The sequence below is a fragment of the Hemicordylus capensis genome, chromosome 1 (assembly GCF_027244095.1).
Source record: "Hemicordylus capensis ecotype Gifberg chromosome 1, rHemCap1.1.pri, whole genome shotgun sequence".
Taxonomy (NCBI): domain Eukaryota; kingdom Metazoa; phylum Chordata; class Lepidosauria; order Squamata; family Cordylidae; genus Hemicordylus; species Hemicordylus capensis.
In genome coordinates this window covers 294,245,771-294,273,009 of record NC_069657.1, presented here as the reverse complement: position 1 = coordinate 294,273,009, position 27,239 = coordinate 294,245,771, and the positions used below count along the sequence as shown (strand labels likewise).

The following is a 27,239-nucleotide window of genomic DNA, read 5'->3' as shown; positions in this document are numbered from 1 at the left end:
GATAGTATAAATGACAAACTCCACTGTTCTATTGGCTGTTTTATCGGCGGATATAGATTATTCAAGCCTTTTAAGAATCTTTTTGAATCTGGATGTGAAAATACAGTTGCACCATCCCAGCCGGAGTGCTTGGCCAAGATGGCTGCTAGATGTATTCTTAGAGAAACGTTCACCAAACCCCTTCGCTTCAACGATGTTAAGTACAGCACTACCTGCCTGACAGTGGCACGGAAAGGGTGGAAATTGTTTTCTCTAGCATAGGCCTTGAAGCGTTCCCATTTGCTGAGATGATTTAGCCTCATCGAGCAGCGCCTAGTATTGAGCAATATGCGTTTCAGAATCCTATTTTCCAGGCTGTCATGTGCAGTGTCTCCACATGCAGATGGAGGACTCGTCCTTCCTCTCTCTTAAGTCGGGCACCAATGGGATTCTGGTGCAAGTGCGAGGAGCTACGTAATCGAGCTGAGAGGTTCCTGTGTGGGCGTAGAACCCATTATTCTAATGATCCAACGGATCACGATCCAGATCTGCCAGTTACCATAGCAGCAATTATCTATTTCATTTATGGCCTATAAACAGTGGTGCAGACTGCACATGTTCAGCTCCAAGTTTTATATAGATAGAAAAGTCACCCAAACATCTAGTACTTACTCAGAGCACATACTTGTCATGACTAATGTTCTTGATGGCTAAAGATTAAAGAAAGAAGGTAAAATAGCTAGTCAAATTAACATGAAATCTTTCCCCTTCCACCCCACAGAGTTGATATCATTACATTCCGGCTCGTCTGGTGGCTACTCAGGGACGGGCCATCTCCATGGCTGCCCTGAGGCTTTGGAACACACTTCCTACTGAAATAAGAGCTTCCCCATCTCTTGCAACATTTAAAAGGGCAGTCAAGACGCATTTGTTTACCCAGGCTTTTAATCAGATATTGTTTTAATTGTATTTTTAATAGTTTTAACATTTTAAATTTTAAATTGTTGTAATGTTTTAACCTTTTTAGTTGTTGTTTTTATTGTTGTAAACCACCCAGAGACTTGCGTTTTGGGCAGCATACAAGTGTGTTAAATAAATGAATGAATAAATAAAATAATTCCTACAGAAGAAGTATGAAGATTAAAGCTTCCACCTGCAGGTTTACATGTCAATGATGTATGTGGTAAGAGTACAGAATAAGTTACAGATCTTGACAACAACTTGATATGGAATACAGGAGTTCCTGCATATTAGTTTTGCTGACTGTATGCTTTTAAGATTGTGAAAGAGAGCCATAATTTTATACACATTGGCTTCAAATTAATTGTAAAAAGCAAGGAAACTCAATGGCCCATGATGTTCATACTCTGGAGATATAAGACTTGATATCCAGTCCGAGATATTGTACTGGCTTACAAAATCATAAGAAGAATTTGATAACATGCGCCTCTGAACATACAGTGAGTGTTGTTACCTCAGCAGGCAACAACTACAATTAGCACATTTAGTAAAAAGGAAGTCAGCACTTGCCTCACTCACACTAATATGCTCAAGGCACATTAACAAATGCCCCAGCTTTTGCTGTTGCCATTAGCCTATCCAGGGAGTGGCCTGGAAGCATGGAAACACAATTTAGCTAGGACCTCCATGTTCCAGGCCACATGGAGGTCCTAGCCAAATTGTGTTTCCATAGTTATGATTTTGTATAATATCAGTACAACATTTCAGACTGGACATCAGGTCTCATACCTCCATGGCATCAAACATCATGGGCCATCAAATTTTCTCACTTTTTGCAGTTCAGTTGGAGTGGCCACACCTAAAACAATCCCTGCTATATGGATTGTTTCATACGCACCACACGTACAAGTGTGTTCAGTACAAAGAAAGTGAAAAAACGGCTTTATCATTGCCAGGCATAATAAAAAGGCAGACATGACTGCTTGGGTTTAACACAAGCCACAGCTTTATTTGACAAACAAAGTTGTGGCTTGTTTTAAATGGAGCGTAAGAGTACATTAACTATTGTTCTGTACTTCATTATTTAGCAGGAGTGACACATGTGTATACTTTTCTTATTGTATTGGAAAATGTCTACTTGCTAGTTCTTTGCGTGCATCTTCACAGCAGAGGATATTGAGCATATACCTGTTCCTGAACCAGGCTTTTCGGGGATGGAGGCTAAAGAACCGAGTCAGATAGAAGTAACAAGAGATGATGTTCTAAACTGTCTGGAAAAATTAAAAACTAACAAATCAACAGGGCTGGATGGCATTCATCCAAGAGTCCTCAAAGAACTCAAATGTGAAACTGCCAATCTCCTTGCTAAAATACACAACTTATCCCTGCAATCAGGCTCTATACCAGAGGACTGGAAAGTAGCAAATGTAACACCAGTTTTCAAAAAAGGATCCAGGGGAGATCCGGGAAATTACAGGCCGGTTAGTTTAACGTCAGTTCCAGGCAAATTGATGGAAAGCATCCTCAAGGATAAAATTGTAAAGCACATAGAACAGGCCCTGCTGGGAGACAACCAGCATGGCTTTGGCAAAGGTAAATCTTGCCTCACCAACTTTTTGGAGTTCTTTGAGAGTGTCAACAAGTGTGTGGATCAAGGTGATCCAATTGACATAGCATACTTGGACTTCTAAAAAGCTTTTGAAAAAGTTCCTCATCAAAGACTCCTGAGGAAACAATCATGGGATAAGGGGACAAGTACAAGAGTGGATTGCTAACTGGTTGGAAGACAGGAAACAGAGGGCAGTGATAAATGGAGAGTTTTCACAATGGAGGGAAGTAAGAAGTAGGGTCCCCCAGGGATCTGTACTGGGACCGGTGCTTTTTAGTTTATTCATAAATGATCTAGAAGTAGGGGTAAGTAGCGAGGTGGACAAATTTGCAGATGATACCAAACTCTTTAGGGTAGTAAAATCCAAAACTGATTGTGAAGAGCTCCAAAGGGATCTCTCCAAACTGGATATGTGGGCGACAAAGTGGAAAATGCAGTTCAATGTTTGGCAAGTGTAAAGTGATGCACATTGGGACAAAAAACCCCAACTTCAAGTACACGCTGATGGGATCTGAGCTGTCAGTGACTGACCAAGAGAGGGATCTCGGTGTCATGATAGACAGCTCATTGAAAGTGTCGACTTAATGTGCGGCAGCTGTGAAAAAGGCCAATTCCATGCTAGAGATCATTAGGAAGGGGATTGAAAATAAAACTGCTAATGTTATAATGCCCTTATAAAAAACTATGGTGTGGCCACACCTGGAGCACGGTATACAATTCTGGTCACTACAGAATTGGACATTGTAGAACTGGAAAAGGTGCACAAGACGGCAACCAAGATGATAAGGGGCCTAGAGCACATTTCTTATGAGGCAAAGCTACAACATCTGGGGCTATTTCATTTAGAAAAAAAGGACGACGGATAAGACACGATAAAGGTCTATAAAATCATGCATGGTGTGGAGAAAGTGGATAGAGAGAAATTCTTCTCCTTCTCACATAACACTAGAACCAGGGGTCATCCCATGAAACTGATTGCCAGGAAATCTAGGAACAGACAGACATACTTTTTCACACAACGCATAATCAACTTTTGGAATTCTCTGCCACAAGATGTGGTGACAGCCAACAACATGAGTGGCTTTAAGAGGGGTTTGGATAACTTCATGGAGAAGAAGTCTATCAATGGCTACTATTTGGAGGGCTATAGGCCACCTCCAGCCTCAAAGGCAGGAGTACCAGTTGCAAGGGAGTAACAGCAGGAGAGAGGGCATGCCCTCAACTCCTGCCTGTGGCTTCCAGCGGCATCTGGTGGGCCACTGTGTGAAAGAGGATGCTGGACTAGATGGGCCTTGGGCCTGATCCAGCAGGGCTGTTCTTACGCTTTTATGGGAGTTAAGAGACCCTAGAGGTTGAAGAGTAAGGAATGTAGTGGGAGGGGGAAATGGCACAGGCATATTTACACGTCTCAACAAACCCTGATGCTTAGAAACAGTTTTTCAGAGGTGCAAGGGCTACAGCAGAATGTAGGGTCAAGAAAACTCAATTCCACTCTAGAATTCCACTCATGATTTTTAACATCTAATCTAATTTAACATCTAATATCGAATTTAATCCATCTAATAATATCTTATTTACATCTGCTTATATAAACAAGGTTATTAAAATGCTCAGTGAGAAGATCTAACTATGTAAAACTTGGCTGTAAGTTTCTATTTTCTTTTTTGAGTTCTAACACAAGCTACAGTTTGACCATTTGAATTCTAAACTAAGCTTATGCAACCTCAAGTCTTGGCACTAGAACTTGCTAGCTGTCATCCAGATTGACACAGTACTGGTGCTCTAAGCAGCACTTATGCTGCTAATGCTGTGCTGGTAGAAGGATGATGTTTTAAAGCCCCCAGTGTCTGCTGAGAACATGTTCATGAGGGCTATATAACCCTCAGGGACATTTTTTGAAAGGCACAATGGGGTTTGCAGTGAAAGGAAGATTGATGAAAATAAAAAACAGTGAGGGTTGTTGTGAGGAGAAACTTAAGTATGTAGTACACCGCTCTGGGCTCCTTGGAGGAAGAGCGGGATATAAAATGTAGATAAACACAAAACAATTTAAGTATTGGTTGGGGAAATGGTCAGAACACCCCTCCCTCCTAGGACCAGTGCCACATTAGCAGTTTGAATGCTGCATAAGTCTGGATGTCACCCTCTATCTTCCCATCTGATTTCCAGAATAGTTCATGACATCAAGGACATTTCCCCAACACATATATGCATATAACGAAGACACACTCTTTCAAGGCCTCTGTTGCTATTGGAGGGGGTGGGGGGAGTGCACACACAGTAAGGAACCTTTCCCCATATCTCTGCTTCTATGGTGGTGAGTTAATGGGTGGAACCAATGCTGATGATGGCCCAGATGACCTTATTTTATTCTAAATATGGCATTCCTCAAAACTGAATTTCTGACTGTGGCTCTATGATAGACTCAGATATTTGACCTACATGTCATGGAAACATCAACAGATCTAAAAGCTAGCTCTAAAAGCTCCCCCCCTCCAGTTTTCAAAGAGTTGGCAGCAAAAATGTATTTTTATCTATATATATAATTCACTAAGACATACCTGTGGTTAATCCCACATGTGGCAGCTCTCACGAGATTTTGCAAGAGGAAGGCAAGCGGCCAGCAAAAGGAAGTGGTGCTGCCGGCTGCCAGACAGTGAGAGAAAGCACCGCCGAAGCTGCCTAGCCTCCGAGAGGAAGTGGTGGCTGGGGCTGAAGGGAGCGGGGAGACAGGGAGAACTAGGGGCACAGGTGCTCTGTGCCAGGTCAGCTAGTTATGAAAATTGTATCAACTATAACATTGGTACTGACTCAAATCTACATGCTTCAGTTAAGTTACCCTTTGTTGGATCAGGGCAACAGTCTTGATATTCTGACCAATGGTTCTCACCTTATTTATTCCCTTGGCTTTCTTTAATTTTTGTTTAGGCTCATTCTTTAGGTCATGAAAAGGTTCACAAGAACTTTCCTTGATGTCACATATGGAAAATGTGTTATTACCTAGAAACCAAGTTAATTAAAAGTCAATCTAGTACAAGAGAAAAATGAAGTTCTGTGTAAAGAGCTCTTTCGTAAGATTGCATTTTGATAATTAACATAGTCTGGAATTTTTGTAGCATAAACATTTTTCAAAATGTGATTAGCATACTATTTGTGTCCCATCCCCACCCCCCACATTTCAAACTTTGCTGAAAGGTCTGTTTGTAAGCACCTTTTTATGCCGGATCTCACGAAGAAAATAGTATATGGGTTTCTTATATAAATACTTCTCACCATTGAAAACCTATAGTCATTTTCAAAAACATTGTTTTCTACAGATTCAAAGAAGTTAATTGTAAAATTAAATACAGACATAACTCTCAGCATAAAATATTTGTTAGAAAAGACTTTTGCTGAATAAATATATGTTAAAATATGTTCATATATATAATGAATATATAACAAAGTTATATATTTGTCATTATCTTAATGTGAATTTACCCAGTCTATGTGTGGGTAATTGAAGTTAACCTGTAGTGATAGTATGGATTGGAGGGAGGATTAGGCCTCACTTAGAGCAACTGCTGGGAGGATGGGCCTTTCCTAAAAAAGAAAAAAAGCCTGAGAAGTTCAAATCAAAGGGACCAATCCAGAGGACTAGGTGGGGATTTCTGACTCAGCCACCAGTAGAAGCTTTGGCTTGTTGGCTAGTCTGTCCCAGGAGGGCCCTGAGGAAGCAGAAGGATGAGAGTTGCTGGGGATGTGGGAAGGCCACAGCCTGTATTAGTATTGATGTGTTTAGAAAACCAAAGCAACTCCATTTTACTTAGAATACCTCATTCTAACTTAAAGTAACCCCAGCCCAGCTCAGGGACATCACTGCCTTTCATGATCAACGTCATTATCTCTCTCCACTAAATTGTATCTATGAAACTTGGTTCTCACAAGGTTCTCACTGTTCTTTGCTGACAGTTAAGAAAACAGGATTTAACCAAATAAGGAGTAATCACCAGATGAACAATGAATCATTCGCATGTGCACTAGATACTTAGACCACCATTTTATTGTCACGTACACTGTGTCTAGGGTGTCAGCATCATTCAGATTGTTTGTATAAATGTAAGATGCACCTATAACCAAACGGTAATCAGTTTGAAAGCGTAAGCCCAGTGATTACCTATTGCTAAACTGCAGTAGCAATAAAAGCCTCTAAATGATTCCCATTGAGTCTGTTTGATTGATTAAGAGGCGGACCCAGGGACAAACCGAATTCACATCAGTATCAAGACAGTTTAATGTATCGGGGAAGTTATTTTTCTTTACTGATCGCTTGGAATCTGCATTGCCAGGTTAATGAAAACTCTTACAATCTGTTTTATAAAAAGCCAATTCTTCTAATTGCATACCTTTTTTCTTTTAATCTGATAATAAATCTTTGATGCTGAAGTGTGCAACTCTTCATTTTGGGTCTACCTTAGTCACATGCCTTTTGGAAGCCTAGGACTGCTTAGCTCTTCTAGGGAAGGTTTTGCCACTGGATCCCCCAGGAACCTTATATGGAGAGTGGGTTTTCCCATATCAAAATAAAATGGATGGTGACAGCCTGCTGTGAATCCCTTACAGACAATGATTCAACCCTAGGGAACTCCCCACTCCTCCTCTAACTCTGGTAGGATTCATAACACACCCATTATTACAGCTCTGTCTCTTTGATGCCTCCCTAATTTCCTTCTGCAACCCCCTGGCAGTCAGCATTTTGCTCAGGAGAGTGATGATAGCACAAACACATTTCCTTTCAGGCCTTGTATTGTCACCCCCAGAGTTTCTCTGGAGGCAGTGATGTAGCTCTAATTGAGCAGATAGGTTCAAAGAACCTGGAACCCCAACTCCACCCCTCCCTATTTTTTCATTATCTCCCTCACTCAGAGGGGCCTCCCGGGAGAGAGATGAACACAGGCCCCCTCTCCTGTAGCCACACCTGTGTGGAGGATCTCGGTCTCCCTAGGTTTTCTAGCTTGTGAGTCTATCCTTTCTTTAGCATACAGTGCTACTCCACCCCCAAACTGCCCCTCCCTGTCCTTTCTATAGTGTTTATATCCAAGATTAACAGTGTCTCACTGGTTTGTTTGTTTGTTTAACACACGCCTGACTCCAAAGGCTCTAGGCAGTTCACAAAAATACAAGATAAGCAAAACAAAACAAAATATTAAAAACAGCAATTAAAAAATTTAAAACATTCAGAGATTACTAGATTTCTCTCAATGATCTCAGTGTGTGGTGGGGATCATGCAGAAATAGGCGCTCTACTAGGTAACCCAATCCTAAACCATTTAGTGCTTTAAAGGTAATCACCAGCACTTTGTATTTTGCCCGGAATTGGTAGCCAATGCAATTGCTTTAAAACAGGTATAATATGGTCTCTCTGAGACACCCCAGAGACCAATCCAGCAGCTGCATTTTGAACCAACTGAAGTTTCTGAACTACACACAAAAGGCAGCCCCACCAAGAGCGCATTGCAGTAGTCAAGCCTAGAGGTTACCAGAAGGTGCACCACAGTTCTGAGATCACTATCTTCAATGAATGGATTCAAGCTGTCGTATCAACCAAAGTTGATAGAAAACACTCCTGTCCACAGCCTCAACCTGCGAAACCAGAGTGAAGCCTGTGTCTAGAAACACTCCCAAGCTACTTGTTCCTTCAGTGGGAGTGCAACCCCATCCAGAATAAGATCTATCGCGTCCCTACAAGTATGACCCATCTCTATGAGTACCTCTGTCTTGCTTGGATTCAGCTTCAATTTATTATCCCTCATCCAGTCCATTACTTCCTGAAGGCAGGCATTTAGGGGAGCTATGCCATTTCCCAATGATGATGTCATGGAGAAGTAGATTTGGGTGTCATCAGCATATTGATAACACCCTGCTCCAAATCTCCTGATGATCTCACCCAGCAGTTTCATGTAGATGTTAAAAAACATCAGAGATAGGATGGAGCCCTGAGAGACACCATACAATAGCTCTCATTTCAGAGAGCAACTATTTCCAAGCAGCACCATCTGGAATCTACTGGAGAGATAGGAACGGAACCACTGCAAAGCAGTGCCATCTATTCCCAAATCCCCCAAGCACTCCAGAAGGAAACCATGGTTGATAATATCGAAAGCAGCAGAAAGGCCCAAAAGAACCAAGGGAGTCACACTCCCTGTCTATTCCCTGGTACAGATCACCTATCAGGCTGACCAAAATTGTCTCCACTCCATAGAATGCTCTAAAGCCAGTTTGAAGTGTATCTAGATAATCAGTATTTTCCAAAACTGCCTGATCAGCCACCACCCAAGGGATGTTGGCGACTGGTCCATAATTATCCATCACTGAGGGCACTATGGCAGGCTTCTTAAGCAAAAGTCTCATAATTGCCTCCTTCAAACATGGAGGGCCCCTGCCCTTCCTCACTGAGGCATTTATGATGTCAACTAGGCCATCTCAAACAACCTCCCTGATAGATGTTAAGCCATGTTGGGCATGGGTCCAAAGGACAAGTGTTATGCCGAACACTTCCAAGGAGCTTGTCAATTGAAACCGATACATTTGAACTGAGCTAGAGGAGTTACTGAACACCTCTACAACTGACCCTGCCATAATCATGGAGTCCGTTGGCTGAAATGCGAGAGATTTTATCCACAAAAAAGTTGTTAAAAGTCTCACAGTGGGAGGGTGAAAAATCCAGATCTAAGTTCAGAGAGGAGGGAACCTGAGTCAATCCCCTCACAACTCTGAACAACTCTGCAGGACGTGAACTTGTGGGCACAATATGTGCAGAATAGGATCGCTTCTTCGCGGCACATATTGCCACAGAATAAGCCTTCCAATGGGTATTGTGCCGTGTCTTATCAGATTCAAGTAGTCTTCCTCCACTTGTGCTCTAGTCTTCTCCCTTGCCACTTTAGCTCCTGTAGCTGTCCAGTACACCATGGTTTTGAAGCAGAACAGAGAAGGTGCTTAGTGGCGATAGTATCTACTGCCCTGGTAAGCTCCCTATTCCAGGTCTCCACTAGGGCATCAACAGAATTGCCAGTAGAACCAACATTAAAAACTCTCCAAGGCCTCTTGGAATCCTATAGGATCCAATAAGCTTCCTAATGGGTCCAGCACCCCTGAAGAGGTGGGCCATGAAACCAACCAGATGGTGGAACGTCCATGATAATGGAGACACTCTGGGAGTCTCCACCCATGGAACATCACCCTGATATGAGCAAAAACCCAATGGAGAGTGTTAACAACAGTGTGTGTTGACCCCGTAACCAATTGGGATAGGCCCATCGTTGTCATGAACTCCCCAGCTGCACCAGACAAGCCAGCCCTGAAGTGAACATTGAAATTAGCTAACACCAATTCCCAACTCCACAGCCAGCTCTGTCAGCTCAGTTAGGGACTCCACTGGGCAACAGGGAGCTTGGTACACCAAAATAATCCCCAGTCTATCCCAAGTCCCTAAGCTAAGATACACACACTCAATATGATCCAATTGTCTCGCAGAGATTCTGGTAAAGGACATACCAAACAGGTCTCAGTCATACAAGCCAAATCGGGTCCCTCATTCACGATCAAACTGTGGATCATTTCAATCTTATTTTGAACCAACCTGGCATTGCAAAAGAGCAAGGTCAGGTTATGAGGGTGGATGGAACTACACACCAAGGCCTGAGACAGGACAGCCGGAAGGGAAAACAGTCATTACATTTCTGGTCTCCCTTTGCCTGTAACAGCCTGCAGACCTACCAACACCAAATGTTTTATTCCCCACCACTACTGTGATAGTCGCTCCAGAACCCCCAGAAGCACCCCCTATTCCCACACATGTATCAGAGCTCTGACACATAGCTAGTAAATAGCCAGGCAATAAGAGAAAGTCTGGCACTATAGGGAAGGAGTCCAAGATAGTAAATTGGCCTCAGCCCTCAGCCCCACCCCCGAAGACCACCACCAAAGGCTGGCTCCCTTTGGTGGCAGGCTTTGGTGGCAGGCCACTGATAGTAAAGTTCCAAAACTTTAATATTGGTTTGAAGAGATGGAGATTAAATAACTTTCTTTTACAACAAGAAAAGGTGGTTTCAAAATGCAATGAAGAATTGCTGTTGTTTTTTCAAAGAAACAAGACTTCTGATGTCTCTACTTTCTCTGTCTGGGATTCAAGTAAGGCCTTGATGAGGGGAATTTTAATTTCAGAATCTTCTAAGAGGAAGAAGGATTTACAAAAGCAAAGGGATCAGAGACTGAATGAATTAACCTGTTTACAGGATCTCCATAACACAAACCAACGCCAAGATATTTGGCAAAACATTTGAGAACTCTGTAAACAAATGGACCTTATAGAATCAAAAGAGACATAAAGGAAAATGACGTACGTGAAACAAAGATATTTTGAGAAAGGCAACAAACCAGATAAGTTAATGGCTTACCAATTAAGAAAAGAGCAAGAAAAAAGAACTATAACCTCGATCTGGAATGGCAAAGAATTTGTTTCGAGTAATGATGAAATGACTGAGCAATTTGTGGAATACTATTCTAAGCTTTACAAAGAAGAAAAGAAAGACCCTGAAAAAATTAGACACTTCTTAGAGGAGATACAAATAAAGTCATTTTCAGATGAACAGAAGAACTGCATGAATAAACCTATTTCCTTGGAAGAAACAGAAATTGCAATAAGGAATCTTAAGAATAATTCACCAGGCCCTGATGGGCTATCATCGATGTACTACCAAAAAATTCAAGAGAAGCTGATTGGCCCATTAACAGAAGTAATGAATGTGATTGTATCCCATTATGCTTTACCTGTCTCTTGGCAAGAGGCATTTATTTCTTTAATTCATAAAGAAGGGAAAGATCCTATTCATCCTGAATCATATCAACCTATTTCTCTGCTGAATGTTGATTATTAAATATTTACTTCAATTCTGGTGGCACGACTAAGAGGATTTCTGTCTGAGATAATCCATACGGACCAGACTGGATTTATCCCACAACAACGTATAAAAGACAATGTAAGATATGCTTTGAATGCAATTGAAAAAATAACCACTACACACACAAAAGCAGCAATGATTTTTCTAGATGCAGAAAAAGCTTTTGATAATTTGGACTGGTCTTTTTTTTTTTTTGCTGTTTTGGAAAAAATGAATTGTGGTTCAAATTTTCTATCTTGGATTCGTATATTACCAACAATCAGCCAAAATAATAGTAAATGGGTCTCTTTCTCAAAATTGCATTATAAGTAAAGGTACAAGATAAGGTTGGCTGCTTTCCTCGCTGCTATTTATACTCGCTTTAGAACCCCTGGCAATTAAGATTTGACAGGAGCAAGGAATCCAGGGTATCAATATGGGGAACCAAGAACATAAAATAAAATTGTACGCAGATGCTGTCCTTCTTACTATTACTCAGGTTAAAAACTCCTTTGACACATTGATGACACAGATACATAAGAACGGTTCTTTCTCTGGTTACAAGATTAATAATGACAAAACACAGATTTTGACCTGGAGTCTTACAAAGGCAGAAATGGAACATTTTCATAATTTTTCAGGATTTCAAATAACGAAAAAGCCAATTAAATACTTGGGAATTAAATTAACAAGGAATAATAAAGATCTGCTTGAAAATCATTATTTACAAATATGGAAACTAATCACTGCTGATTTGGATAGATGGAAAAAGTTGACTCCTTCGTGGCCTGGTAGGATTTCTGCAATTAAAATGAATATATTACCAAGAATGAACTTTCTTTTCCAAATGATTCTTATAAAGATCGATGACAAGACTTTGAATAAGTGGCTAAATTTATTTATTTGGAATTACATAAAACCTAGAATTCAATTTAAAGTTATGCAGGATCTAAAAGAGAGAGGAGAGCTAGCCATTCCCAATTTGAAGCTTTATTATTATGCCAGCTGCTTGACTTGGATTTCCAATTGGATTACAACCCCTTATGGTCATTTTGCCAGTATGGAGAGCTCTGGTCTTTCCAGAGGACGGCATCATTTTCTGTGGGTAACCAGTACGAGAAAAGATTTGGAGATACAACATGCTATCAGACAAAGTCTTTTTTGTGTTTGGGATAAATACCAAAAAAGAATAAGTCCAAGATTATCTCCTTTGGCGTCAATTTTGAATTTTTACTTTTATGAAGAAGAATCTTCTTATAAGTACAAATTATGGAAAGACAATTTATATACTTTGCAAAGCTGAACTCAAGACTTAATGCAGAGCAAGTCAGATTCTGAATCTCAACAACCACCTTGGTTTCAACAGGTCCAGATTAGTTCGATAGTACGGAAAGAGTTACAAATACAAGGTGGAAAACTTATAGAACTGACTGACTTCCAAGACTTAATTAGCCAAAATAAGGACCATTTCTTGGGAAAAATATATAATCTGTTGCTGAAATATGAGACAAAGATGGAGCAGGTTAAAGAGTGCATGATAAAGTGGATGCAGAATTTTAACAGGACGATTGATTTTTCTGACTGGGAATACCAGTGGAAAAGAAACGTGAGATTTACAATGTGTTATAACCTAAGGGAAAACTGGTATAAGATGTTTTTCAGATGGTACATGACTCCCCTGATAATTAATACGATAAATAATTCATTCTCAAAAAGCTGTTGGAAATGTAATTGCCAACCAGGGTCATTTTTCGATATGTGGTGGACCTGTAATAAGGCTCAATTGTATTGGAAGCAAATTCATGAGAAAATGGAACAAATTTTAGGGATTAAATTTCCTTTTTTACCGGAAATCTTTCTTTTAAGGATGACAAAACCTTATATTCCTTCTAAATGTAATGAGCTGTCTTTATATATGATTACTGCAGCCAGGATTTTATATGCTCATAATTGGCGTTTCTGAAGTCTCCTCTTTAAATGATTGGTTTTCGAAATTATGGGATTATGCCTCAATTTCTAAAGTTTCAGCTTATATGAATGAAGTCTCAACTGAGTCATTCATGTCAACTTGGGATCCCTTTATAAACTTTAATATCTGACAAGGACATCATTTGTTCCCATTGTCCGGATTTGATTTGTGAAGTTTTATGTACAGCTTTGTGCAACCAAGTATTGATCAGATGTAATCAAATGTTGATCATTGCTGCCAAATTTTCTTAGAACTGTTAATATATTCAGAATGTTTTCTTTCTAGTACTTGCTTAAAGAAATATGACACTGTTTTTCTTTTCTTTTGCTTTATGTTTCAATAAAATTGAAAAAAATATGTTTTTTTAAAAAGTTATGAATGCTTGGAACCACTATCCATTCAGATAGTGGTGACGAAAGATGACATTCTAAACTGTCTGGCAAAATTAACAAACCACCAGGGCCAGAAGGCATCCACCTGAGAGTTCTTAAAGAACTCAAATGTGAAATTGCCGATCTCCTTGCAAAAATATGTAATGTATCCCTACAATTAGGCTCTGTAACTGAAGACTGAAAAGTAGCCAATGTAACACTGATTTTCAAAAAGGGATGCAGGGGTCTAAGAAAAGGGTTTGTCTAAGAAAAGGGTTCATGTCTTTGAAATAATACCCAAGTTCCTTCCAAAGAGAGTTGTCATTTTTTAAGATTATCTGTGACAACTGATAAAAATGAAAGATGTACTCCCATTGCCTGTGCTAAAAGTGACATTTTGTGTTACTACTATTAAATCAGTTTTCTCTCTTATTTAAGGATTCATGGTTTTCATGAAATGGGTTGCAATGGACATATGTGAGAAAACACATGTGCAGAACCTTAATGTTGCTTATCATCATATACTTTCATATTTCCAAAAAGGCAAGGCACTTTAAAAATTGAACAGTGGCCCGTTTCTTCAGCAGAAGGAACAGCTGCCCTGAATTTAAGTACAACTCCAGCTACGTGCATCCTCCTTCATTCATTCTTTGAATCCTGACCACAGTATTTATTATCCAGATACTTAGGGCAAATTCACACAGCATGGCAAAAGCTGCTGCACCAGTTTCCATAGTTTGACAGTGAGCCCAACTTCCAGAAGGGGAGTTTGTTACAGATGTCAGGAACCTAAAGTTGGGTGGAACATGCCAACTTTGTTGTGTGAACCCACCAGTGTCAGCATCTCTCTCTCTCTCTCTCTCTCTCTCTCTCTCTCTCTCACACACACACACACACACACACACACACACACACACACACACACACACACACACACACCCCCAAGCTTGCTACCGTGTGGCACCTTTTATGTGTCATGTGAGGATTAATCTGCCTCTAGATTTACAAATTCATATAAACTCACTTCAGATATCTTCAGGTAAATGTAAAGTAGTTCCTTCCATAATCACTTACTTTGTTCAATCCATAAGTAGCAGGTGAAACAAGTATAGGAAAGAGGGATTTAGATTATCTAAAGTTCTAGAATTGGAATGATGCTGCAACATAAAACAGGATGGGGGACACTGGAAAGAGTGGCACTTTTAATGCTATTAGATGGCAATGGTTTGGCACAGTTACCTAGTAGAAACACTCCGACTAACATCCAAAAGTGCTGCATGGAGAGTGTCATCATGTGCTTGAGTGCCCCTCTTAACATGTCCCCTTGCATTGTCTGAAAAGCTGCTTACAAAAGTTGAGAGGTACCACCTTGCACAAGCAGCAAATACAGCACTGATATGGAAGGATCTGCATCAAGCTCTTCGCACCCTCCCCTCCCCCATGATGTGGAGCTTGCAATATTACAAGAAGGAAATATGCTGCAGTGTCCCACCATCCCATGCTACCAAGGTAAAATTGGGAAGGGGTCCAGGTTATAATCAAAGGAGGGGTCCAAGTGACATCAAAGACTCTTGAGAAAACTTAGCAGTCATGGAATAAGGGGACAAGTACATGTGTGGATTGCTAACTGGTTGAAGGACAGGAAACGGAGGGTAGTTATAAAATGGAGAGGTTTCACAATGGAGCCAAGAAGTGGGGTCCCCCAGGGATCTGTACTGGGACCAGCGCTTTTTAATTTATTCATAAATGATCTAGAAGTTAGGATGAGCAGAAAGGTGGCCACATTTGCAGATACCACCAAACTATTTAGGGTAGTGAAATCCAAAACAGATTGTGAGGAGCTCTAAAAGGATCTCTCCAAACTGGGTGAGTAGATAACAAAATGGCAAATGCGGTTCAATGTTGGCAAGTGTAAAGTGAGGCACATTGGGACGAAAAACCCCAACTTCAAGTATACACTGATGGGATCTGAGCTGCAGGTGCCTGACTGTGTGAAAAAGGCCAATTCCATGCTAGCGATCACTAGGAAGGGGATTGAAAATAAAACTGCTAATATTATAATGCCCTTATACAAAACGATGGTGCAGCCACACCTGGAGTACTACGTACAATTCTGTTCACCATACCTAAAGGAGGACATTGTAGAACTGGAAAAGGTGCAGAAGAGGGCAACCAAGATGATCAGGGGCCTAGAGCACCTTCTTTATTAGGCATGGCTACAACACCTGGGGCTTTTTAGTTTAGAGAAAAAGCTTGTGGGGAGACATGATAGAGGTCTATAAAATCATGCATGGTGTAGAGAAATTTCTCTCTCACACACATAACACTAGAACCAGGGGTCATCCCATGAAATTGGTTGCCAAGAAGTTTAGGACCAACAAACAGAAGTACTTTTTCACACAACACATAATCCACTTGTGGAATTCCTGGCCACAAGATGTGGTGTTAGCTACTAATTTGGATGGCTTTAAGAGGATAACTACATGGAGGAGAGGTCTATCAACGGCTACGAATTGGAGGGCTATAGGCTGGAGGGTGCTCCAGCTTCATAGGCAGGAATGGATGCTTCTGAATACCAGTTGCAGGGGAGTAACAGAGGAGAGAGGGCAGGCCCTCAACTCATGCCTGTAGGCTTCCAGTGGCATCTGGTGGGTCACTGTGCAAAACAGGATGCTAGACTAGATGGACCTTGGACCTAATCCAGCAGGCTGTTCTTACATGCATATGCGAACTAGTTCTAGCACCACCAATGGTGTTCCATTAAACCAGTGTTATTTTGTTATGTATTTGAGTACCTAAAAGAGAAACTCAACATGAGTTGGAGAGTTTCCACTAATGCACTTGTTTTGCTTCCATATTACATGAAGGCTGACATCTGGAATAGTATTGTGCTACTGCAAAAAGAAAAGCTGCACACAACTGAGGAGTTGTATGGAGTTGTAGTGCTCTGTGATGTTGCATAAATGCTAGTGAAAGCACTTTTCTGGGAAGCATAAAACATTGCACAGCAGCTAGTGTGATCACTTGAGCACAGCCCTGCTAACTTGGTAAAGAAGCACCTTTTAATGTGGCAATTCTCTTTATTTAGCAAGGGGAGAGTAACTCGCCCTATCTACCCCTGGAACAGTACCTCCAGTTACTGTTGCTGGTGTTTATCTTATGTTTCTTCTTTTTAGATTGTGAGCCCTTTGGAGACAGGGGTCCATCTTATTTATTTGTTATTTTTCTGTGTAAACTGCCCTGAGCCATTTTTGGAAGAGTGGTATAGAAATCGAATGAATGAATGAATGAATGAGAGTTGCTCAGCCTGTTGTGGAATTTGTCAACATCTTCCACTAGCAAGAGGACTGGTCTGGAAGTTCCTTTCTTTGCATAACACCTTTGTAAGTATGCAAGGATGTAGGCCAAAGGAACCGACACAAAGCAAGACAAATACCTCAGAGACTGGAGATCATTCCAAAATATTCAAAACATGGGATGAGACTATGAATCTTGAAAATTTTAAATTCCACAATTTACATAAGTTCATTTATGTGTATTACTCATGATTTATAGTCTTTGATAGTCTCATCTACTAAAGCAATTGATGAATGGTAGTTTTAAAACTGAGAAAGAATTTTCAATGAGAGACTGCTGCAAATAAAATTCTTAAAGATTGCTACAACAGATTACCATGGAAGCACCAAGATCTCTTCATAGGAGGGGCTACCAAATTACTGATTTGTACATTCAAAGCTGCTATTGCAGTGTGAAATAATTCATTAAAAAAGGACCATGTGCAGGAAAACAGGAATCAAGACTTCCACTTCATGTGTTGTTTTCCCTATTATGCTAATCTTGCCATTTTTATTTATATTGTGTGTGTGTTTACATGTACACCTGTAAGAAAGGGATACACAGTTCAAATAGCTCTGGGGGCTACTTTTATTAATTAAAGAAGGTAATACTACAACATTAACCCAAGAAAACTATGTCACATTTTAAAACAAACTACATACATACATCAATAATTTGTAAACAAAAACATTTAAATTCATGCTGAGGTAGAGGATGAAACTGCATCAATATTATCTCACATATAGCATCTCTTTTCATCTCTCCATAGATGAAAGATTAGTTTCAATGCAGTTAGTCACAAGAACCTATGCTACTTCGGGCCACTACATTTTTAGGCACCTATTACTACTCAGATTAAAATATTCTTTGTGGGTCCAAATCACTACCTTCTGTCCACATTTATCAGAACGTATGCCATCAATGATCAGTTTAGTTCAGCTTAGGAGTTGTTAACTCAGGTTTGCTAACTCAGTACATGCAACACTCGAGTTTTACTTCTCTACTGTAAATTTGAAGATATTTTTTAGTTCTGACTGTGCAACTTAGCAGAACTAGGTTTACTCAGACTAGATACAACACAGCAGTTTTCACAACTTGGTGATTGCTCAGAAAATTCCACTGAGATCCTCTGCATATTTTAGTCTCCCTATTAAATGGGATTTACTCCCAGACACCTGAAGGTAAAACAAAGCTATAAATGGAGATCAGTGAGCATGATTCAGTGCCAGCATAACATCTCTCCAGTGGCTGTTGCTGGTGTCTACTCTGTCTTTCTTTTTAGACTGAGTGCTTTGAGGTCAACATTTTTTTCCTTCCTTATTCTTTTTCTATGTAAACCACAAAACCATTTTTTGTTTTTTTGCTGAAAAGCGCTAAAAATATATATAGTAATAACATGATCTACTAACTTTTCTGAAGCAATATCCCACCCTCCCCTCCCCATCTTAAGGGACTTTGTCTACAAATTATGCCTTTAAAAATGCAAGATACAGTTTCTGAAAGGTAACTGAAGGCAATTTTTAAATGTCAGAAAAGTTTAGATTATATAAAAGCTACAGTCTTATGCACATTAGTTGGAAATAAGTCCCACTGAAGTCCCATCGAGACTTAACTGTATTTCTAGTAAACATGGATAGCATTGGATTCTAAGGGGGGAGGATAAAACTAGATTTCAGACAGGTTACTCAGCTTTGTAAAATACACTGGCTGACATGACATGCAGCATACTGCAGATAGTTCTGCACCGTCTGTGCTGTTGTAGAGAACTAGAATAATATAGAGCTGTTGCACAAGAGTAATCTTGTGCTAACAAGTAAAACCGCACATACGCAATGCTACAGCCATTGAAAATAATGGCCACATCGCTCAAATACAATTACATACATATGTGCTCCTACAATATGTGGAGCCAGCATGGTGTAGTGGTTAGAGTGCTGGACTAGGACCGGGGAGACCCGAGTTCAAATCCCCATTCAGCCATGATACTTGCTGGGTGACTCTGGGCCAGTCACTTCTCTCTCAGCCTAACCTACTTCACAGGGTTGTTGTGAGGAGAAACTGAAGTATGTAGTACACTGCTCTGGGCTCCTTGGAGGAAGAGCGGGATATAAAATGTAAAATAAAATAATAATAAAATACATTATAGAAGAGTGCTCCTGTGGAACCGCACTGCCATTGTTCTAGACACTCACAGCAGTGTGAGAAGTGCAGAATCACCCATGGTACGCGTTACACATCATGTCAACCATTGACATGAACACTTAACTTCTAGTTACTCCTCCCATCTAAGAGGGCATTTTATTTTATTTTTTAAGACAGGATAAGAAGCAGGCTAGAAAAGGGAACTGGATCACTTTGCATTTATCTACCAGTTTTTCCCATTTATGTAAGCATACAATATTTTTATTCTGAGAGAGAGAGAAATCAAGTCTACCTCAGACTGAAGCTTCAGTGCCTGTTTTTCTCTCCTTATTCATAGCCTCTTCTCCAGAAAAGAACTCTCCTTTACAAAGGATAATACAGAATCAACTGAGAGGATAAATTATGCCACTTAGCCCTCCGCTACCCCAGTGCTTGCATCCCAAATTACGTTTCAGGAAGCAGTGTACTCTCTGCCATTGCTCAAGTTCATTGCCATATTTGCCTAGGAAATACTCAGTAAGAGCTGTAATTTGCACAAGGTTCCAGCTTTAAAGAGACATAGGCGAAACACCAGCAACACAAAGTAAAGGTTTCCACAGGGTTCACAAGCCATCCATTACACAGACCTAGTATGATGCACAGAAGACAGAATTTCTAAAAAAGTTTTGTCTTTATTTTACATGTAATGAATTCTTAAACAACTATCTAGGTTATAAAAGCTGAAGAGCTTAAATCATTTATGCAGGTAATTTGGAATTATATTGGCACGACATTTTAAGGAAGTCTTCTGTTCACAAAACATAATGAAATCCAATACATTTTCATTATTTATTCCATTTTCAAATGACCAAAGATTTCTCATGCACATGGTGACTGTACACTATACATTCCGTGAAAGTCAATTAAAAATTAAATCCTACTCAATATAAGAACCACAGATTATGTCAAACTACTTTCCGTTTTGCGTACCTAGCCGTGTATCTAGGCCTTAGAATCTCAATCGTTCATATTATCAATCCAACATGCAGTTTAAAAGATACACACATTGAACTATATTTAGGAATTCTGGTGCCTCAGTTTTTCTAATATTCATAAAACAGCTTTAAAAGTAATAAATGCTTCAGTAAAAAAAAAAAACCAACCTAAAAGATTTCAAGAGGGTCGTACTAAATCCTACTATTGTAGAATTTTCGGACTAAATGATTACATTTTACAAAGTAAAACCAATCTTATTTTTCCTATGTTAAATATATGAGAGTTAAACAGCTCTCATATATTTAACAAAATGTTAAATGTACCAAAGCAGAATAGTATGCAATAGCTTTAGCTACCAATTTATCATCGTTTATACTTGCTCAGTTGTATTTGCGTAATAGATTCCAAATATGAACTTCTATTTCTATAATTAACGTTCCTAAGAGAGGTTTTCCAATTTGTTTACACATGTAAGAACATAACCAAACTTCCGTATAACCTAAACCTTCTGCAAATCCAATTTTTTATACATGGTCTGAACTTCATTCATCCCTATCTCAAAGAAGAATTGCAGAGCTATGTATTTTAAAACAACAGAGTTCTTTGGAGCTCCTTCTTACTGTCACTAATTGATGTGAAACTAATTTTCAGATGTTGGATTTAATGAGATCTTGAAATCCATAATAAGAATACAAAACTTAATGAACATACACTTAAGTCACAATTAGGTTATAATTTAATGAATGCAAAATTAGGTCACAAAAATGCAAAAAAATTATGGAGTACTGAGTAGTAAGAAAAAGCTCCCATTCTCCGCTGTTTGTGACATTTTCTAATCCCTGAAAATATTTACTAGTCCACATTTTTCAAAAAAAATTTTCACAAAAACATTCCATATACAATATTTTTATTCTTTGAATGCACATTTAAAAATGAAAACAAAACAAAAACAACCCTCTCTCAATTTACCACCCCAGAATAAAGTTTTTCAAATATTTTAAGAAGTTCATAGTGCTATCTCTCTAGATGGTCATGTCTTAATAGCAACTTACCAGCTCTAGGAGAGCATCCATTTACATTGGTTGTGCAGTTCTTTTTCTGAATGCTAAGATTCAGATGACAGTCTGAAGTTTCCAAAATGGTTCCTTTCTCTCTCTGTGACATATTTAAAGTTGCACTTTTTTTATTCTGTGGAGATGGAGCCAGCACAGAATCACTACTTGCAGCACTCTCATTAATCTCAGACACCCTTTTCCTCTTTTTGCTAGAAGTTGCCCCTTTTTCATTAGGCTCTTGTATTTTTGCCTTTTGCTTACTTGAGGGGCTATATTCACATACCATTTTGCTGAGACGCGGTGATTTCTGCAGACATTGAGAAGGAAGGCTAACTCTTATTTTGTTTGTATTAAAATTAGTGGGTGAAAAATAATCTTCATAAGAATAATCTTGGTCTTTAGGTGACTTAACAGGAGTAAGTATTGCTTGCAAAAAGTCATTGTGAGAATCTCTCACACACAACGCTGAGGTGCTTGGTTCAATACTTGATCTCCTTCTGGGCTTTTTCTGCTGCTCATTGATGGAAACATAATCAGTTGTTAATGTAGAAAAAGTTACATCACTAAAACGTCCACTGCCTTTTTCTGAATTTAAGTGATTGTTGTTGGTACCTTCAGCAATTTCCAAATGAACTGATTTTTCAGTTCTAGCAGTATACCAATCATCCCTGTAACTCTGTTTTTGTGAAAGCATTTCAGAATTTGTCTTTTTGGCCAGGAAGTCACTCTCCAAGTCATTTGGCAGAATTAGTCTTTTCTTTAAATGTCTGCAGTCACCTCTGCAAGCAGGAGAGCTTGCTAATGTTGCTGTAGTCATTTCTGCAGTGGTTTCAAGTTGAAGCATACATTTGGTAGATTCCTTTCTAAGTCTCTTGCTTTCAGAATTTCCCAAAATGTCCGTGAAACTTGAGTTTAAAGGATCGCTGCTGTCTCTTTCTACAAGATATTAAAAACTGAAAACATTAAGTATATCAACAAAGAAATTAACTTGTATTTAAAAATAACAGTACTCAGTCTTGTATTTGGGTGTACATGTTTAAAGGCCACTTAGATCATGCATGTTTATTTTCCTACTTACACACAGCTTACATCTGTATAGGAAAAACATATGAGCACCATGTGTGTCAGGTATACATGTAGCATCCCACAACATGAACCTATGGTGAAGCAGCACACACACTCAGAATACATGTGATTTTCCTACACAGAAGTGATATCTGTGTAGGAATACAACCTTGTCTGAAACTGCCCTATATCATTCTAAATGCCAATGTACATTTCCCAATGTATGCTGTAGTGGCAAAAGAAATATTTGCGTTTTTAACATTTCATGGTAATACCATATCTTCTCTTACAATAATATTGTAGGAAGAATAACATGTATAAAGACTTTCACACCCATTTTCTAGAGGAAGTAAGTAGTAGTGCCACTGCTACTCATCACTACTTTGCTACAAGAAATGCTTACAATGAAATTCTGAAAGTTTTATAACTTGCCATGGTGTTTTTTTAAATGCAATTTTTAAAGCGCTACCAATCCTACTCTAGCAGAAATTCACCAGCAAATTTGATATCATGGAACTTGTTCTAAACAAATCCTAACTTATTATAGAAAGTATTTGATCCTCTTTAAGAATTTATTTACATGATCAGTCTTTCTATACATTCAGTACTAGGGCAACTAGACAGGAATGAGTCATATTCATTGGCAAGGACCAACTGGATCTTGCTTTCATTTTGCTCTGCATAGCAATGTCACACATTTACTGCTATCCCTTACATCGCTTGACTTTTGGGCCTCAATTTGTAATGGTGGGGGGTGGGGAACACAAACAAAAAAAGCACAATGGTTGACATGTTCCACAGCGTACCATATGTGGAACAAGTACTGTAGCACTTGCATAAAAGGATGTTATTATTGCACTAAAACAGAGATTTGCACAAGAGCGTAGTTACGCTACAGTTCTCTTGTTCAAGAGCTCCTACTGTCATGTATGGAGTGTGTTTCAATTGTGCAACTGTTGCACAGCCATGAACTAGCTTGCAGTTGTGCAACACAAGCTCCAAGTGTAATGAGCTAGCTAAAACAGCAGCTTTGAACAAGCACAGTTCCTCCCCGCATGCAGTGCACTGTGCAACATGTCAGTCAATACATAATGTCAAAAGTTCGTGTGTGTTTGTGTTTTCCTTCTCTCTGTACTCAAGGGATAGATAGATATGTGTGTGTGCACATATGTACATATGTTCATTTAGGTGACCACATTATGCATCTGCCAAAGTGCATTCTGCCCCATGAACATTTACAATATATGCTAGATGTGTTTTAGGAGTGCCATAAGATTCTGTTTGCTGTAACAGACAAATCTGACTACCTCTGTTGAATCATACCCTAATGTATAAATGAAACAGGTGGGCTATTCCTATCTTTAACATCAATGATGCCTCCTAATAATGACAACATATCATCAAGGTAGAAGTCTACTCCAAATATCTGCTATAACTCATTGCTATAAAATCTGAATCATCATCTTTGTATATTGACCTTTGTATCAAAAGCAATGCACATGGTCTCAGTAAGTATGCCAACAAAAACTAAGGAGCTTTCAACAGATCACAAACACAGAACCCAGAATCCAATTTCACATACAATACCCTTATTATCTGTTTCTAATGAAGCTCTAAATGTTTAAAACAAAAACGAACTGGGGCGGGGGGGGGGGGAGAGGCCAGAGACATTTCATTTACTCTTTTATGATAATACTAGGGCACACTAGAGCTTTAAAATACTTAACACTTTTATCTGCAAATTGACAGGAGCTTCAGCTGCTCTCTTCAATAAAACATTCCTATGTTTCTAACACACTGTGTGAGAATTTAGGATTATAGAAAATATATCTATTAAAGCCAGGTCCTGAAAGAAGCCACATGACAATCCATTTCATGGCCAATCAGGCTGTCAAATACAAGAGTTATTTAATAACTCTTTAATAACACACAGTGTTTAATAACACACTGTTGGCTAGCTATTTTGTGTGAAAGCATTTAAACACTCCACACATACTCAATTTCACTGAGTTTCCATTTTTAAAACACTCTGTTATAATGGATTAGGTGAAGGAACTTTGCAGGAGGAGTGTAGTTGTTGCCTTCTCCTCCCAGATTGGCAGGCCAGTGCACCATATTCTACACTATTCTTAACAGTCTCCCCAAGCCTCAGAATTTGCTTTTTGAAACTGAGTGCTGCAACACATAGGAGAAGAGATTTGTATTACCTGATAATGTACAAGTTGATCTGGTAGAAACAAGAGTTGCTTCGTGCTCCGTTGGAACAGAATTGGAGTCAGACACCTGGGACATCTGTGAAGCTAAACATTTGAGTTAAGTTAACTTAAAGGCATCTTACATGTTTTAGCTTAGACTAACTCCAAGCTCAAATACTTTTAACTACTAAGACACCTGGTAAATAAACCTTCATATGTCAGTAATGACAAGCATTTTACAGATTCCCATTTGTTTTTAAAATTTCAAATGTATTCAGTAACAAAGATCTCAAAGATAAATAGGAAAAACAGGTTGCTTACCTGTAACAGATGATCTGGTAGTGGTTCTGGACATTGATAACCGTGGGTTCTGTGCCTGTGCAGATCAGCTTCAGTTAGAATTCGCTAGCTCCTCGAGACACCCTCAACCACCTCCTACACGTGACTGCAGTACCCTCTAGTGGCGGTTGGGCATCCCTTACTCAGTTTCTTGATGGCCAACTACTTTTAGAGACTATTATGCAGTGTTGAACATGTTCTGAACATACATGCTTAGAGCCTGCTGCTTGTGTCATTGCGGGGATGGACGGGCGGGTTTTAGGAATGTCCAGAACCACCACCAGATTATCTGTTACAGGTAAGCAACCTGTTTATCTGAGTAGTGGTCCTGGACATCCATAACTGTGGGTGAATTACGAGCTTCTTTATTGGAGATGGGTGCCACAAGCTACTGCAGCACTCGTTTGAGTACCGCCCATCCAAATCCTGCTGCAGCCGCATTGCGGAAATCAACCGCATAATGCTTCACAAAGGTCCGCTGTGACGACCAGGTTGCCACAGCACAAATGTTCTCAAACCTAATCCCAGCGAAATGTGCCACCGTGATGGCATAAGCTCTGGTTGAATATGCATGAAGCATGGACGACGGAGTCATCTTCTGAAGATCGTAGGCCAGCTTTATCAGCTCCACCAGCCAAAAGGAAAGTTGCTGTCTACTTGGCGGCAACCCTCTTTCCTTGCCTTTCACACACACTAAGAGGTGTGCTGTCTGCCGGATGTGACTCGTAGCATTAAGATAGTAGAGGAGTGCCCTACGCACGTCCAGGGAATGCATCGAGCGTTCCAGTGGAGTGGAAGGATCTCTTAAAAAGGTTGGTAACACAATATTTGTATTTAAGTGGAAGTCCGTCACTATTTTTGGCCTAAACTCAGGTTCTAGGTACATGACTACGCGCTCAGGATAGAATTTAGTGTAGGGCTCATCAATACGGAGGGCCCCGAGTTCACTGACCCGGCGCGTTGTGGTAATGGCCACCAAGAATAGCATCTTCATAGTTGTCAATCTCAAAGTGGCCTTAGCCATCGGTTCAAACGGTGGTTCTGTGAGCGCTGCAAGAACCAGTGACAAACTCCATTTTTCAGCTGGTGGCCTTACTGGAGAATATGTTATTGATCCCTTTTAGAAAATCTTTACACATAGGGTCAGAGAACAAAGTTTTTCCATCCCAGCCACTATGCCAGGCAGAGAGTGCTGCCATATGAACTTTTATAGAGATGTCTGAAAGACCTTTATCCTTTAATGAGATGAGGTAGAGAAGGACCTCCTTGAGGCTTGTCTGCTTGGGCTGGAAGCCCCTATTAGTAGTGTGTGCGCAAAACCTGCGCCATTTAGCCCTGTAGCTAGGCCTCATTGAGGATTTCCTGGTGTTCAGCAGGATCTTTCTTAGAAGCCTATCTTCCATGCTGTCAGGCCGAGAACTGACAGGTCTGGGTGCAGCATCCGTCCTTGATCCTGAGTGAAGAGATCCGGCCACCAAGGGAGCCTCCTGTAATTTCCACCGGAGAGTCTGAGTAGATGTGTGAACCAAGGTTGCCTTGGCCACCATGGTGCAATTACTATCGCTCGTGCTTGGTCCTGCAACACCTTGGCTACCACCTTGGTCATCAGTGGTATCGTAGGATAAGCATAAAACAAGTCCTGTGTCCATCGGAACTGGAAGGCATCGCCTTTTGACAGTAGTCCCAGACCCATGCGCAAACAATACTGCTCGCACTTCTTGTTTCCTTGAGTTGCGAAAAGATCCACTTGGGCTATCCCCCAGGAGCGGAAAAGTTGTCGTACAATCACTGGTGTTGTCAAAGTACTAGATCTGTTCGAATGTCTCTGCTGAGGGAATCCGCTAGGCAACTGAGGGTCCCTTTGATGTGAATTGCCATGATATGAATTGATCGGGGGACACACCAATTCCAGATCTTGAGACTGAGATTGCAGAGGGACCTGGACACAGTTCCTCCTTGTTTGTTTATATAAGCAATGGCTGTCGTGTTGTCCAGCTGTAGCTGAACGATCTGCCCTATCGAACGGACATGGAATGCCTGCAGGGCCTTGTAAGCTGCCAGGAGTTCCAAGTAATTGATATGATAATACCCCTACAATGGAGTCCAGCGGCCTTGCACTGTGTGCTCGCTCAGGTGGGCGCCACACCGCATCATTGAGGTGTCTGTTGTCACCGTCACGGTTGGTCCCGGCATTTTGAAGGGAACTCCCTGTAATAGGTTGTCCCGATCCATCCACCATAGCAAGGAGGCCAGTACATTTTTCGGAAGCAGTACCTTTTTATTTATTTTATTTATTAAAACATTTTTATACCGCCCAAAACTT

At 40.1% G+C, this 27,239-nt stretch overlaps 1 protein-coding gene across 15 annotated transcripts in view; it reads right to left on the bottom strand.

Moving 5' to 3' along the window:
• The window catches only part of MCPH1 (microcephalin 1), a 193,583-nt gene that overhangs the window by 118,380 nt on the left and 47,964 nt on the right, over positions 1-27,239 (bottom strand). For all 15 annotated transcript variants that reach the window (XM_053286315.1, XM_053286316.1, XM_053286319.1 and 12 more), the window contains 4 exons: positions 24,590-24,682; positions 21,315-22,253; positions 5,439-5,548; positions 652-689 (listed from right to left, as the gene is read on the bottom strand). In XM_053286315.1, coding sequence (XP_053142290.1) covers positions 652-689; positions 5,439-5,548; positions 21,315-22,253; positions 24,590-24,682 — 1,180 coding nt within the window. The remainder of the gene's footprint in view (positions 1-651; positions 690-5,438; positions 5,549-21,314; positions 22,254-24,589; positions 24,683-27,239) is intronic.